Raw genomic sequence first — 16144 nt, forward strand, 5'->3', positions numbered from 1 at the left:
TGACGTTTTAACAGGTCTGACGCTACTATGCGCCCCGGCTGTATCTAGGCTAACGGCTAACATGCTAACTATTATTTTTATGTCACTAGTCACCTGAAACAAATTTAGGACGATAGGAGACAGGTTGAAATAAACCGAAATTTCCCTTTAAACAGCATGTTGGCATTGCAGAAGCAAATGAGGCACAACAGACGTGACATTAATACAACAGCATTGGCCTCTAATGTGACATATAACATATACGTCAGCAGCGCTTTATAAACAGCAACAATGGCATTAACATGGCAACAACAATCACTTACCATCCCTGTTATATGGCGTCTGATCTCGTCTTGGAGGGTAAGAAGCTCCTGGACATCATTGTTTTCCCAATTTGTGGATATTTTCGGCCGCTGTTCTTCTTCTTTGAGTTAGCTGCTAACTGCTACGAAATTCTTTTTAAACCTCCTGGCAGTGGGTCACACACATAACACACCATCAATATGTCACCACTGTCTATTTTACAGTCACATCCTGCTGGCTGTCCCTTTTACTCAGACGTAGATTCGGCATCGTCACTACCTCCGCTGCCGGCTTAAAGGCAAGACAACTCCCCCAGTTCTATGATTGTGTCTTTTATAACGAACGATGATACGGAATAACAGCCTGATATTCCTGCCTTGAACAGATAGTGTAAAAGGATTTTGTGTGTGTTCAGCACAGAGCTGGAGTCAGGGCTTAGTTAGCCTAGCTTAGCATAAAGACAAGATGCAGGGGGAAACGGTCTGCTTGTCTCTGTTCAAAGTTAAAAAAAAAACACCGAGCAACACCTCTAAAGTTCACAGAGGCAACGCTAACAGTTTCCCCCTGCTTCCAGTCTTTATGCTAAGCTAGGCTAACCGCTTCCTGACTCCAGCTCTGCACTGAACGCACAGACATGAGAGCAGTGTCTAACTTCTCATCTCACTTAGTCCAGTGGTTTGGGAGGTAATTTGTCTTCTGTCAGATGAAAAGACGGATGTCAGTTAAATTTCAGGCTAGCATCTTCCCCCTGCTCGCAGTCTTTGTGCTAGGCTAGGCTAACCACACACTGGACAGGCAACAAAAGGATTTTCCAAAATGACGGACTTTTCCTTTAAGAAATTCTAGTATTCAGATTGATTTCTTTTTTGATCATGAACACGAGGAGTCACTGTTCTCACCCAGCTGTGTGCAGTTTTCTTTTTTATTCGCTTGATTTTCTGTAAAGCACTTTAACTGACCGATTAAAGTTTTATTGTTGATGTCATCTCTGGTTTTGGTCTTGTTGTTGGATGTTTCATGTGATACAGAGGCACAGCAAAGAGCCTCAGATCAGTTTGTGACGGGCGTTCAGACATCTATGAAAACACTTTTTAATGGTTGGTTGACTGATCTGTACAAAATGCAGCAGGATTTAATGGCATCTAGTGGTGACATTGCAGATTGCAACCAACTGAAACTTCCCCTGTGTGCCAAGCTTGTAGAGTTTGCCTCTTTATTAGCAAATGGGTGCGCACAACACACTGATACAGTCAACTTAAAATTCATTCATAAGTTACTGTATAGGCCCAGGTGAATATTGTAATAATAATGGCTGGTTATCACAAAATCCCACGGCACACCAGTGAACTGCAGCACACCATCTGAGAACCACTGATATGGACCACACTGAAGTACAAATCCTTGGAAGTTTGGGAAAAGTCATGAAATTTACTTGTGTGTGATGAAATCTTTGGTGGATAACTTTCCACGTAATGCAACATAACAGTAAAATTATTCTCTGAGGTTGTCAGCATGAGTTGATTCAAAACACATTAAACATGGCTTAATAGAGACAGTTTCAAACACAAGTACACAAATCAGCTTCACTATAACTCGCAGCATTCACAGACAAACACTTGTCTTAATCTGGACACATTTTCCCACAAATACAACATGCTAACGTTATTAGCACAAGCCTATGGCATTTTACATTGTATAAATCAGCCTAGCGACTACTGGAGATTTCCTCTGCTCATATGGAGCCAGGGACAACAGCAACATTTAACAAATGTTACAGAATTCAGCTCCATTACAGCTCACAAGGTTCACTGACAAAACAACTGTNTTAGTGGAGGCTTTATTGTCTTCACAATTTATTGTTTCTTATCTGTGAAATTGAAGTAAATAAAAGCTTTGTTTCCACTGAGGGAAATGGTTTCAGCTTACAGAGACAGACAGGAGGTCTGCGTTACTGTGACGTGCAGTTACTTTTCTGGGGAGGTGCACGTCAGACTACATCGTAGGTACAGCGTCATTTAGATGCAGAAGTATAAATCCTGCTGTATGTGACTGATTTATATCAGCTACCTGGAATTATGTCTGAATACAGTTTGAATCTGATTTGTTTGAAAAACGCTGAGCAAGTGGGACAAAAAAAAATTATATTATGGGTCCTTAAAAAGTCATGGAAAACTGTGTATGAACGTTATAATAACCAGCAGCTGTAGCTGTCAAATAAATGTAAAAGAGAAAAACAACAGTATTTTTCTTCTGACATATGGTGGAGTAGAAATACAGACTCCACTGAAACAGAAATACTTAAGTCCTGTCCCTGAGCACGTCAAACAGCACTGGGGTCAGTGTACTTAGTGAGCACTGACTTTGATAAAGAAAATAACATGAAAACCATCCATGAACCACTCAGGTTAAATATTTATCTCTCAGTAAAGTAAAAGTTTATTGATATAAAAGTGACAGATTATTGATTATGTGGCTGCAGCAGCGTCACCTGAAGATCAGCCAGGGACGGGGGGGTCACCTGTCCCCGTGCGGTCAGGTGGTCCGCCCGGGCTCGTCAGCTCTCCTCATTAACAGTCTGGCAGCTGTCTGATGGAGCAGATATTTCGTCCCGGCAGGTAAACCGAGCCTCGTTATCAGCAGACAGGTGTGTAACTGTAGTCCAGCACGCTGCTGCAAATCACAGGCGCACAGATGTAATCTGCCTCGGTTTAATCACGCTGCCTTTGTCCCAAACGTACTCCAGGATTCACTTTACTCCATTTGTAAAGGAAATTTCTCTGAACTTTCTCTTTGCCAAGTAGAAAAAGTTTTTAATTATAAAGTAGCTCATTTTGGCAGTGAAAGTCCTGAAGGTCAGAGCCGTGTGTCAGACATCACAGGTCACATTGGGATTTATTTATTACTGATGTTTATGAGTGTAAACATCCATTTAAACGAATTTTTACATTCTGCTCTGATTATCTTCGGTCTGGAGGAAGAAATAATCCCATTGGCTTCTTAATTTAACCTCAGGTAGATTTCCTGCTGTGTCCCCACTGCATGCTCCAAACTATATCACATATAATAACGTGTAACTCATTATGTTTACAGTGTGCAGGACGCTCTGCTCGTAAATTAAAACAATTTAAAAATGTCGGTGTACAGGCTAAAAACAGGAGGATTTGTGTAGATTTGTTGTTTCCTGGTACAGAGCAACACTGTGGGGTTCATCAATTAATTTGCAAAGTAATAATTCATGATTTGATAAGGTAAAACAAACCACCAGCTAAAACATACAATATATTCATCAGTAGGGCTGCAACTAACGATTATTTTCATTGTCGACTAATCTGTCGATTATTTCTTCGATTAGTCGACTAATCATTTTATCGAAAAATGTGTTAAAATGTTGAAAAATGTTGGTCTCTCTCTCCCAAACCCCAAAATGATGTCATCTAATGTCTTGTTTCGTACTCACGCCAAAGGTTAAGGTTGTTTTTTTTTAAAGCTGCCAATATCTGAACGTAAGAATCTGCAATAAGAGTTTTTTTGGGTACTTTATAGTACTTTTCTATGAAAAATGACTCAAACCGATTAGTCGACTACTAAAATAGTCACCGATTATTTTAATAGTCGATTAGGCAGCCCTATTCATCATACCATTAATCAACAAATAAATTAATTTATATTTATATGGTAAGATAAATAGATCAGCAAATAACATAAATAACAAGTTCTCATAAACACAGTGTGGGATTAATGTACTATTCATTTTTTTGTGGCTCATAGATTTTATTTAAAAATTTGTTGTCAAAAGAACTTTTTCTTGTGAATGCAACTGATATGAAAAAATTACACAAGAATTGACCCTTTGCTAAGTCCCGCCCCCAGACGTATAACAACAACACCTTGATTTTCAGGCTGGTTTTGTGGATGTGGAGCTAAATGTTGTGCCTGGGCACGTCGTGTATTAATGATACTCGTTACCTGGAGAGGTTGGAAAAAGATAAACGTTTCTTCCCTGTTCCAAAACCAAAATCAAACCCTGTAAAGTGTAGGGTTAGCTAGCTAGCTACTGAAGATATAGCCTACTGAATGTATACACATGCTGCTTTTGCTTTGTAATGATTATAACAGTGAAACAAAGGCCGACCCTGCTGTACAGGAACCAGTGAAGGGAAGCAGGGAAACTTTGCTGATATCCAACCAGCTGTGTGTGATCACAGTGTGTGCAGAGGAACGTTATGCCTGTTTCAGCCTGTTAGTAAATGAAATCAATCTGATGGGCAGCTCAGATCAGTGCACGAGAAGAGAAACGGAAGTGAGGAAAGTAAACAAAGAGCTAACGAAACAAAACATAACGTCATATTATTTTTCTTTATCCACTGAGCTCTTTAGCAGAAATGTTTCCCAATGGTTTGTGTTATTGTTCACTGTTGCACAGTAAATATGCTCTGTTCTTTCAACACTGGATTGTGTTGTTAATGTGCTAACTGGCTAACTAGCATCAAGACAGTCTTCCTTTTTCCCTTTTTGAATGACGAATACAGACGACCACCATGTGCTGGTGTGGAGAGTTATTTCCTCTCACACAGGTGCAAAACGTACATGCTGGTTGGCCGTCGGCTGTCGTCTTTGCAGTGTGTTCATGTGCAGTTTTTTTGGCTGAGACACAGTGACATGCAGCGATGCAGCAGGGGGCCTTCGTCGCTGCTAGTTTTAATGAGCTGGTCTGTTTGTTGTGTGGAGGAAGAGACCTCTGTGGATAATTCAGCTCCTGGTTAAAACCTCCTGAACAATGAACACTAAAGGAATTCTAACCAGGAGAAGTTTCAGCTGGTTGCAATCTGCAGTCCTTGCCGCTGGACACCACTAAATCCCCCCAACTCTTACTACGGGGCCTTTAAAGTAAACAGGGACTGGTTTTAACAGCAGCAAAACTACATACAAAACACCGTATACAGTATAATCCAGGTCTCGTTCATCCAGTCGTTTGCTCAGTACTCATGCATTTTCACTAAAACGTAAATATATAAGTGCCTCAAAGCCTGACGTGGAGCTCTCCTGCCCCCTAGTGGTTAAAAGTTAATTAATGCAGCTTTAATAGAAGCAAAGTTTAAACATTAAGAGCAAGAAAACCAAACAACAAGATTAAGGGTGGCTGGTTCACATGAACAGCCAAATGCACACACACACCCACGCTTGTAGAGAGTGTGTGTGTGTGTGTGTGTGTGTGTGTGTGTGTGTGTGTGTGTGTGTGTGGTGTGTGTGTGTGTGTGTGTGTGTGTGTGTGTGTGTGTGTGTGTGTGTGTGTGTGTGTGTGTGTGTGTGTGTGAGCAGCTTCGTGGCCTCACCTGACGCCAACAACAACATGGCTGAAAGTGTTTACGGCGGATCCTTTTACCCGCTGCAGTCGACACTTACCTGCAGGTGAAATGAAGTTACCTGAGAGTTACACTGAACTCTGAATGACCCCCCTCCCCCCTCACCTCCACCTCCACCTCCCCCCCGCCTCACTCTGCTCCATTAATTATTCCCGGGCCAATCACAGAGGATAGTGACAGGTGAGAGGACAGGTTGGTGTCCGTCCAGCTTTTACAGACGACATCCACGCTGATAAAGAGACGGGACAGGTTTCACTTTAGAGATGTTTCCTGACGTCCTCCGTTCGTTAACGTCACCGCACAAACAAACAGCAAGTACACAAACTGGTACAGGGTCATTTAAGACTCTGTGAAACCCTGCTGACACCAGTTACAATGCTAAATAACAGCAATTTAAAGAGCAGAACAGACACCAGGGAGAATTTAGATTTAAATCCAAGTCATAAAACTGTATTTTTAACTGTTTCCAGCATCATTTAAAGACAGATTTGCAGGGTTTGTCCTGCCAGAATACTCTATATCCCACAAATCAGAGAGTATATAAATGATTGTGTTAATTCTGAGTAAAGTGTACCATTGTTATATTTTTAATTGGCAGAATATAATTTATTATGTTACACAGAAATGATGATAAACCTGACCTATATCTGTGTGCTTTGTGTTCAGGAAGATAAATTCATACAGCTTATGAAAAGGACAACAAAATGAGCAAAGATAACAACTGCTGTGTAATATATTAATAATTTTACAAGGGGTGGTGAAAGTGGACAAAAATATTAGTAATATATAGAACAGACAAACTAAACACTGGCTTTGGATGGGGATGTTTGTGTTTTTACTTCACCTAAAGGCCACTGTAGGGAGGGGAGAGCAGAGGGGTCTTAAGTTAGTTGCATTCTGCAGCTTCACCACTAGATGCCACTAAATCTTAAACACTGCTCCTTTAAATGTCTGAACAGAAGCAGTCGTAGAGAACTTTGAAATGCAATTTATCTAAATTTGTCAAAACTTAAATTGAAATCAGAAACCATCCAAAGAACAAGTAAATCTGAGCAAACATTCAGCGCCACCTTCTGGTACTTGTTGCTGTGAACACAGTTTGTGTCCAAATAGTTTGTTCTTTCTGAAACAACCGACGTCAAAGCTTGTAGTTTGTACTGATTCTTGTATTGTTACGTACTTTGTAAAGAAAAGAGCGTCGTCTTTGCCGACATCTCTGTGATTACGCTCAGGCTGCTGTGTGCAAATCCACATTTCCAGGATCAGTGTTTATGAAGCTTTTTACAGCGCAGATTATTTCGAGACATTTTAGAAGCTCTGGCTCTGCAGACTTTCATGTCGGCTCGTGTGAAAACAAATCTGGAGTGCAAATCACAAACAGATGAGCAGGTTCCATGAGGAGGCGGCGGGTTCGAGGGTCCGAGGCTCAGTCGAGGGAGTATGAATGAGACTTTTAATTGGCAGTGACGGCAACAACTGGCCGACTTCTTCTGCAGCGCGATTAGGAAACATTCAGGCCTCTAACGTCACGTGAGCGGAGGCTGAAACTCTGAGTCTAACAATAATGTTGCACAAAATTGGAGAGTTAAAAAACAGTATCAAACATGAAAAATGAATCAGTTTCAGGATGTGGACATTTCCTCCATGACAAAAGATTTGTAAAGATGCTGACAGCTGTTATCGTCTGGATGCTTTGATATCAATATTGAACAGTGAAAGTACGTCTGAAATTTTACTGATGGAAATTAATCAAATATTTAAAATCTGATCAAACCTATAGATATTTTCATCAAAAGACAAAATCAGGTGACAAATTAACTCAAAATGATCAAAATTCAGCAACTTTTGATCATTCAGAGTGGAAAATTATTTCTGCCACTCATCAGTGTTTGTTACTGATCATGATTTAACATGTGTTATAATAATTATGAGGGGAAAAACAATAAAGAAAACATGCTTCCATATTTTTATTCGAATGTTTGTTGCATATTCTCAAGAATAGCTCAGTTTATCGCCTCTTGTGTCGCAGTTTCAGAGCTACTTCCTGTCTCCAAACACTCTCAAACTCCTCCTGATGTTGTCACATAATGCACACTACATGGCCAAAAGTATGTGGACACCAGAAAATTAAACTCATGTGAAAGTTGAATCTTTGATTTCAAAACTTTGTGCATCAATCTGCAGCTGCCTGAACCATTTATTTATGCACACTGTGCTCATGATTTATTTTCAGAGCATACAACATTTGGTGTATGACGGTCTGATAGACTGAGTGTGCAGGAGTCTCACTGATGTGTGCAGCACACCACCAAGATAAAGCCCAGAGCAGCAGAGTGTTCGTCCTGGAAAGTTTTATCTGTAAAAGTACAAAAGTATTAGCATCAAAGTATACCTAAATGAGCAAAACTAAAAGTACTCATCGTGCAGAGGGGCCCATTTCAGAATATTCTACATTATATTACAGGATTAGAGTTACTGATGCGTTAATGTGTTCATCACTTTAATGTTGCAGCTGTTTGATCCACTTTACTGTCGCTCAGTTAATCTATAATCATACATCAATATTAATTTATTATATTTTGTATTTATAACCTGAAACCAGTAGCTTCAGATTGAGAAATGAATGTAGTGCAGTTAAAAGAACAATTTTTGTCTCTGAGATGTGAAGTAAAAGTATAAAGTATCATAAAATGAAAATACTCAAGTACAAGTATCTTAAAACTGTACTTAAAGGGGGACGCTGCCCAACTGGAGAATTCCAATATGTTGTTTCCACGGCTGAGGGAGGTTCAGTCAACATTTGTGAACATGAGCTCTTTTCTCTCAAAGCCAGAAACCAGAGAACAAGGTGTCAAACTTGTGATGTCATAGGGTATAAAGTCTGGAGCTGCTCGTTACAGCTACGGTTATAGCTCTGATTAATCGAACTACTGTCCTTGTGCCAGTATACATCCATTTCAGCTGCTTATCCGAAGCCGTGTCACGGGGGCAGCAGGCTGAGCAAAGCACCCCAGACGTCCCTCTCCACAGCAACACTTCCCAGCTCCTCCTGGAGGACCCCAAGGTGTTCCCAGACCAGATGAGATATATATAATCCCTCCAGTGTGTTCTGGGTCTGCCCCGGGGCCTCCTACCAGCTGGACGAACACCTCCAACAGGAGGATCCTGATCAGATGTTGAACCACCTCAACTAACCTCTTTTAACGTGAAGGAGCAGCGGCTCTACTCTGAGCTCCCTCCAGATGTCTGACTCCTCCCCCTATCTCTAACTGTACGTTCACACCGGGCGTGAGTGAAGTGAATTACTTGCGAGTAGCGCGCCACATGTAACGCGTGAGTTTGGACGCCGGACCATTTTGTTAATTTGCGTTATCGCGCCAGTCGCGCGAGTAGCGAGCCCGCCCATTTCCACTAAATAACAACATCTGGCCCTCCATTCTCTCCTCAACCATGGCTGAGATAACCACCATCGCTGCTTTGTCCCTGCTCTGGAAGTCCCAGATGCGTCGGAGGGCCAAACGCCGTCGTTTTTGGGTTCACCCTATCCTGCAGAAGCGCATCCAGCTCGGTGAGTTTCACCACCTGCTCCAGGAACTCCGTCTGGATGATAGCCGCTTTCAGCGGTACTTCAGGCTGACTGGGGCCCAGTTTGAGGACCTGTTGGCGAGGCTTGGCGCCAGGATCTCCCGGCAGGACACCAACTACAGGCGCTCCATTTCAGCTGCGGAGCGTCTGTCCATCTGTCTCCGGTGAGTAGCAGTTTATTGTTCACATCGGGAGAATCTCAACGCTGATTGGCTTTCGCGGCACAGCGTCACGCGAATTTGCCTCAAAAGTTCAGTATTTTCAACTCGAGCGATGAGGCGATGGACGCGAATTTCGTGGCTATCGTGCCGCGCCTACGCATCTATCGCGTCTAATCACATCTGTGCATTGACTTTGTATGTAATCTCGACGGTTCCCAATTGGTCCAGCCACGGGTCCAGATTTCTCTTAGTCATTAGCTCACGGTCCACACAGTTTAATTTATTCAGCGTCATACTTGCATTTGGCCACGTCCTCGAGCTAGTTTGCGTTGTCTGTCCAGTCGTCACTCCCTCTACAGAAGGAAACTGCATTTCAAAATAAAGCTCTGGGCTGGAAATTCACTGTGCTTAAAAAAATTGTTCTTTACAAACTTGACACGTTTGTGAGTCACTTGAGGTCCATTCAGAGTTGACCCGTAACCCACCAGTTGGGAGCCGCTGATCTAAACATCGTTCACCTGTCATTATCTATGGAGCAGCTCCAGACTTTTTTCCCTATGACATCACATATTAAAGCTGTAGCGCTCTAGTTTCTAGATTTTAGAGAGAGCTGTTAATGCTTACTAATGTTTATTTGACTGTCTCTAAAGTGCAGTACTTAAAGTTACTTTCTACCATCGCTCTCAGGAAACCACTGAACCAATCTCTAAGATTTAATTGTGTTGGAGCATTAAGATTTGAGACTAACTTCAGTGGCACTAACAGGATAAAACTGTGTCCACATACTTTTGGCCATATACTGTGTCTCTATACGTGGCCTCACGCTGACTCCTGCTGGTCGTATCAGAGCAGTGCATGTAACTGAAGTGGTTTAAGTTCACAAAGAAGTGTGTACTTGAACTTCCTTCAGTAGAAATACTTCTCATGTGCTTCTACATCTGCCAGCAGTGAAGGAGGAAGTATTTAGTTACTTTCCTTAAATAAAAGTACTAATACCACACTGTGAAAATACAATGATTCTTACTTTTACCGAACATTTCCAATGCAGGACTTTTACTTTTAAGTATAACCAGTAAAATGCAGTTAAAGTATTAAAATATATATATATGATGTCACGAGATGATTCTGACTCATGCATTATTAAACAAGCAGGATTTTGCTGCTGTGCTTGGTTGAGGTGGAGCTCATTTTGAACTATTAACTAATGATTGTTTTCTAATCAGGAATAGTTGACTTATAAAAAAAAAAAACGTGTTTAAACTCTTTGAAGTGGGAAAGTCCAATATTTCTGAGATATAGAAGAATAATGTTGTAGGAAAAAAAATACTCAAGTACCTCAAATTTGTTCTTAAGTAAATGTACTTTCCACCACTGCAAAAACATTTCTCACATAATTTACTGTCAGATCATAAAGACTCTGTCAGGACTGCACAATAATAAACTTTCATGTCTTCTCTACAATCAGAGTAACACCACATGATTTGTAATAAACACAAGTGGAACGTCACACTGAAGTTTAAACATCTTAAACATCAACATTTACACACGAGACATGAAGTTGACGGCGTCTGTAACAACTTTCAAACACTTTATTTCTCATTTTTCCATGTATGAAGTTTCAGTGATGCAGCAAAGATGAAAACAGGAGTGAAAATCTAAGACTGAGTCCGTGTGGCCTCCATCACAAACGTCCCTTTAAACCAACAGAAGATTTTTCAGCACCGACCTCAGATTAAACAAACAGGATATTAACTGTTTATAACAAACAAAAAATTATCAACCTAAAGAAAAAAACAAAAAGGATTTATCCCTAAAACAGAGCGAGTGGCAGGCGACTAAAAAAACATTTAAGATTACAGTTTTATTTTTTTTTTAATGTTTAAACCTTTATTGGCAACATCAACGTGCTTGAAATGTTCATGTTTTTTTATTTTTTTTATTTATCACCATTATTTATATGTAAACCCAACACGGTCTCACTGAATTTCATGAAATGAGCCAAAACTCTGAAATGCAAAATTAATGAAATACAATACAAATAATGTTAAGATTACTTATCCTCACCATGGAACACATTATCTGATAAAAACACAACCCTGACACGTTTCCACACGTTCAAAATATGAAACTATAACAGTGAAAGAAACTTTTTTTAAGGGTTAAAGTTCTATTGAAAGAAGCTATTCTTCATGACTTCTATTGAACATGCACCAAAAACTGTAGATTTTATTGTGTAACTGTATAAAAATTCAAATATGCAAGTGGTCAAACTTAACCAGTAATACATACACTAGCATGCACAGAGGAGATTATTTGCATTCGCAAGACATTTCACTCATTTCATTAAATTTTGAGACCAGCTTTGAAAAAAGACCTTTAATAAAGCTTTAAAGAGCTTTTAATAAAATCTGATCTACATGCAAAGAGCGACGGGCAGAAGAAGAAGAAGAAGAAGAGGAGATCAGATCACACGTCATGCAAACACGTCACAAGTCTTCCGCCTCAGGTAGAAAAGTCTTTTTGCAGAGCATCAGTAAATAAAGCCGGCAGTGTACTAAACACTGAGTACAGCAGCTTTTAGCGGTTAAACAGCCATTCTGTTTTTATCCTCCTCGGCTTCGCTTCTTCCCAAAGAGAGCTGGAGTATAAAGAAGTGAACGTCCAAAGCAGACGAGCTGCGTTCAGTACGACACAACATCACTGTGTTTGGTTTACAAAATCATTTACAGTCTTGTCTCTGCTCATTCTGCCCTGATGGAGCTCGTTTTTAGGAAATCTTACAGGAGTAGAAACACAACAATATGTACTTTCTTTGTACAGAATTATTAAAAACTAAAAGTCGAAGTGAGAGTCTGAGTTCAACAATCAGTGGCTTTACAGTTAATTTTCACAAAGCAGACGTAAAGTGGAAACAGACAAGTATTTTTAATTATTATGACGTAAATGCTGATTGCACGATGTCATGGCTGTAGAATAATGACACATCTGCGTTTAGATTGGTTCCCTATAAACATCGCTTTCACTGCGCAGTGCTGTTTTCCAGCGCGTACGATCCTCCAGTAAAATGAAGGCTCTTTTACATCACAAAGGAAGCGCGTCGACCATTGTACACAACCAAAACAGGAAGAGGATGGCGCTTTCATTTCCCCCAGTAGCTTTAGCAGCATTTCAAACAAAGACTTTAAGTTTAGTGCCGTTAGAACCACAGAATCGCAGTCAGGTGCGCCCTGCCAACTGCGCCCCATTTACACTATTGCACCGCCTCGCCATTTTGTATATGAGGTACGATCGCAGAATGGGGGGAGTTGTCTCACCTTTAACCCGCCATGGGACGTAGTAACAGCGCCGAAACAGTATCTATATAAATAGGACCACCTGTGAGATGGGATCATGGCCGGCACAGGTGTGACATTTCAAAGATGTCATGTGTGCTGCCCACTGCTGGGAGATTTAGCTGATAGCAGTTAGTGGCTAACCCAAAGAAGAAGAACGGTGGCTGTGAATGTCCGTTACTTGGCAAAACAATGAGCTCCTCCAAGCAGAGGACGAGACCAGCCGCCATACCAAAGGGACGGTAAATAATTGTTACTGACACGTTAATGCCATTGTTATTGTTTAGAAAGCGCTGCTGACATGTATGTTTTATGTCACACGAGAGACTGGCGCTGTTGTGTTACACGTCACATCGAGCTGCGATGCAGTGTATCATCACACACTGGAGCGCAACGATGATGCACCTGGGGCACACTTCTGATCTAAGTGTGCCCCAGGTGCATCATCGTTGCGCTCCAGTGTGTGATGATACACTGCAGAGGATGGATTATTACAGGTGAGTGCATTAAAAGCTGTGACAATTATGCCTTATCATGTTCACTTTAACCTGTTTAATCACACAGCTCTCCCCGCCATGACGCACTGACAGTTTGGGAACGCCGCAGGAAGTTTTCCTCAGAGGAGACTTGTTGTCTGCGATGGAAATTATCTTCAGACTTTGGTTCGGAACCTGAACAGTCTCGATCACATCCTGTCACATACACCTATGTTATAATTAAAAACTGAGCATGCAGGCAACATTTGGCTTGCCTTGTTTAAAAAACGAAAACCTAATGTGCAGCCGTTACCCTGCTTACTCAGTGTTGCGGATGAATTCACCAACAGGGACAGACAGTCCTGAAATATTATAAGCGGAGTGAGAATTTTTGAGAGATTTGCAAATTTTTTTTCGTGGCATTGTGTGAATTGTTTTAATGCGTCCCGTCTCCAACGTGCAGAAGCTGTGTCTAATAATTCATCTAGACAACATGTTAAAGAACAGTCCAACAACATCACCCCAGTCAGACACTGCTGAAGGAACAGATACCTGCTGCCTTCTTCTAAAGATTCACCGGTGTAAAGTTAGGGTTTAATTTATGCTCCATGTTAGACACAGAAACTGATCCTTCTGTCCGGACTCTGCGTTAATTTCATCCATATTTCTGAGCGCTTATAGACACGGATGAAGCAGTGCTTGGTGGAAATGAGGCTTATCGGTAACTCTTCCTCAGTTCTCTGCAGCGATTATCCCCAGTAGCAGAAATGGTGAACAGTGATGCAACCAAAGTAACATTGGGAAACAAAGCGCGGCACATCCTGCGGTCGTTGGTCGTCTCTAAGGAAAACAGAAAGTGATCCGATTGTCTTTGCGACAACTTAGAAATGCTAGGAAGGGGAAAACTTGTCTATTTCCACTTTAATGATAATTATCTAAATTTCTGCAGGTTTACTAATTTAATTTTCTTCAGATTTACAGAAAATATAAAACCCTTGACAAGCGTTTCGTGGCTGAATTCAAACGGCAACAAGTCGGATTTTATTCCACAAAGCTGAGAGTTTTGTGTGTTGAGATTTCTGCAGTAAATCTACAAACATGTGTGAAGCAGTTTTCATAGAGTACTCTCAAACAGTAGTTGCTCGTCCCTGACGGTATGCTGCGTTCATGTCATGCCAGAGTTATGTAATAAGTCACTTCCGACTTGTAAATAAAGTTCACGTCAATATCTACATCGTTATTACAACTTAACACAAAAGTGCCAAAAAAAAGCAAATATGAGCGCTTATGTAAGCCAAAGTCTGTCCTTTAAAAACATGTAGTGCCCAATCTCCCTCTTTATTTCTGACAAAATGTAGCCGAACACGACTGTGAAATGAAGCAGATCTTCAAGTGTAAATAATGCAACACTCCAGTAAGATAAATGCATTCAATAATACAGTTACATCTCGAAAATAAAGACACAGATTTTTACCTGTAATTCAACTGCATGTCATTAAATTCTTGTTGGCACTTCATGCTGTGTTTGTGTTGTTCTGAAATCAAGTAACATCACCGCTAACTACACTCACCCACTAAAGTTCACTCTCTGTAAGATAGACTCCTTTGATTCTCCACAGAAAAAAAACCCAATGACACCAAAATAAATATAAAAAACCCACATACCTTGAAAAACCAGTAAAACATACAGAACACATACACACTCAAAGACACACACACACTCCAGCTTTCCTCCACCAAACTGAAACCGTCGCTCTGCGTTAAAAAGCCGTCCGTCAGCTTTTAAAGTGCGACGAGTCACAGAGAGTTCCTGTTCGATAATACGTGGTGAGAGTTTGGCTTCAGAAGGCTCGGGGGGGAGGGAGGGTGAGGAAGGAGGGAGGCGGGGGGGGAGGGGAGATTCACAGAGAAAATACTTTCGTTGAGCGTTTTGATGGACGACGTCTTCAAGCAGATCTTCAGTAAATGGAGGAAGAAAAAATAAACTTGTCAGACGTCCACCACCATCTTTTTGTGAATGTCTAATCCACCAACGACCTGGAGAAGATAAAAGGAAGTGAGGTCACATTTTTTGATTTCACGTTTTTATAGCGTTTAGCTCATTAAAGTCCTACTGAGCAACAGGGAGAGTAAACAGACAAGTTCAGAGCTGCACCAGTCAAGCTAAAGACAGTGTTGGCTGATGGTCCACCTCTTTGGTTCACACTGAAATATTTCAACAAATATTGTATTGAATGCAATTAAATATTTTTCAAACATTAGTGATGCCCAGACAATCAATCCTACAGACTTTGGTGATCCTCCTCCACTGCAGCGATAGTTCTGGCTCACAGAGAAGCAGACAGTGGCCAGCTTCTGAGTCCTTCACTGTGCCTCTGTCTCCTTTCTGAACCTGGCGGCTCTGCAGAGCTTTGTTGTACCTGGTTTACCTGGTTTGTCGTCCACAGAACGAGGCTGCACGCCAACATTTTCAGAACAAAATAGAACAGGCTGCAGTGAGAGTCTCTCTCCATGGGATATTTAAAAATAGCAGCTTGTGCATTTAGTCCTTCACGACGCTCTATGGAGCCTTTTAGCTGTTTTAGCTCCTAGTTTTGGTTTCATGGCACATTTATTGTCTTGCCTCTCTCTCAGCAAATTAATCTTTTCGCTTCTATGTTTGTAGCAGGAGCCAGCAGCTGCTTTCAGCGACAAGAGGTCAAAACAAGAATACATGTTTTGTAAGAGCGTGTTTTGGCTTGTGACCTTCATCGTGGTCTCACAAGAAGAAGAGGGGAAGTTTTGACCTCTTCAGACTTTTTCCTCTCAGTGCACCTTTAAAGGAGGTAAAGTTGTTCCAGAAATCTAAACTCTGTCTTTAAGCTGTGTTTTCAGACTAAAGCTCTCTGGTTAGTGCACAGGAGATGTAGAAGAAGATGGTGAAGCTAAATCTTCGTCGATACTCA

The 16144-nt window shown here is 41.1% G+C and overlaps 1 protein-coding gene across 1 annotated transcript in view; it reads right to left on the reverse strand.

Moving 5' to 3' along the window:
• Positions 1 to 10958: 10958 nt before the first annotated feature.
• The window catches only part of ppp3r1b (protein phosphatase 3 (formerly 2B), regulatory s1ubunit B, alpha isoform, b), a 44294-nt gene continuing 39108 nt past the window's right edge, over positions 10959 to 16144 (reverse strand). The window contains exon 6 of the mRNA XM_050043826.1: positions 10959 to 15236. Within this exon, the coding sequence (XP_049899783.1) occupies positions 15189 to 15236 (48 nt within the window). The 3' untranslated portion in view covers positions 10959 to 15188. The remainder of the gene's footprint in view (positions 15237 to 16144) is intronic.

The sequence above is a fragment of the Epinephelus moara genome, chromosome 5 (genome assembly GCF_006386435.1).
Source record: "Epinephelus moara isolate mb chromosome 5, YSFRI_EMoa_1.0, whole genome shotgun sequence".
Classification (NCBI taxonomy): Eukaryota; Metazoa; Chordata; class Actinopteri; order Perciformes; family Serranidae; genus Epinephelus; species Epinephelus moara.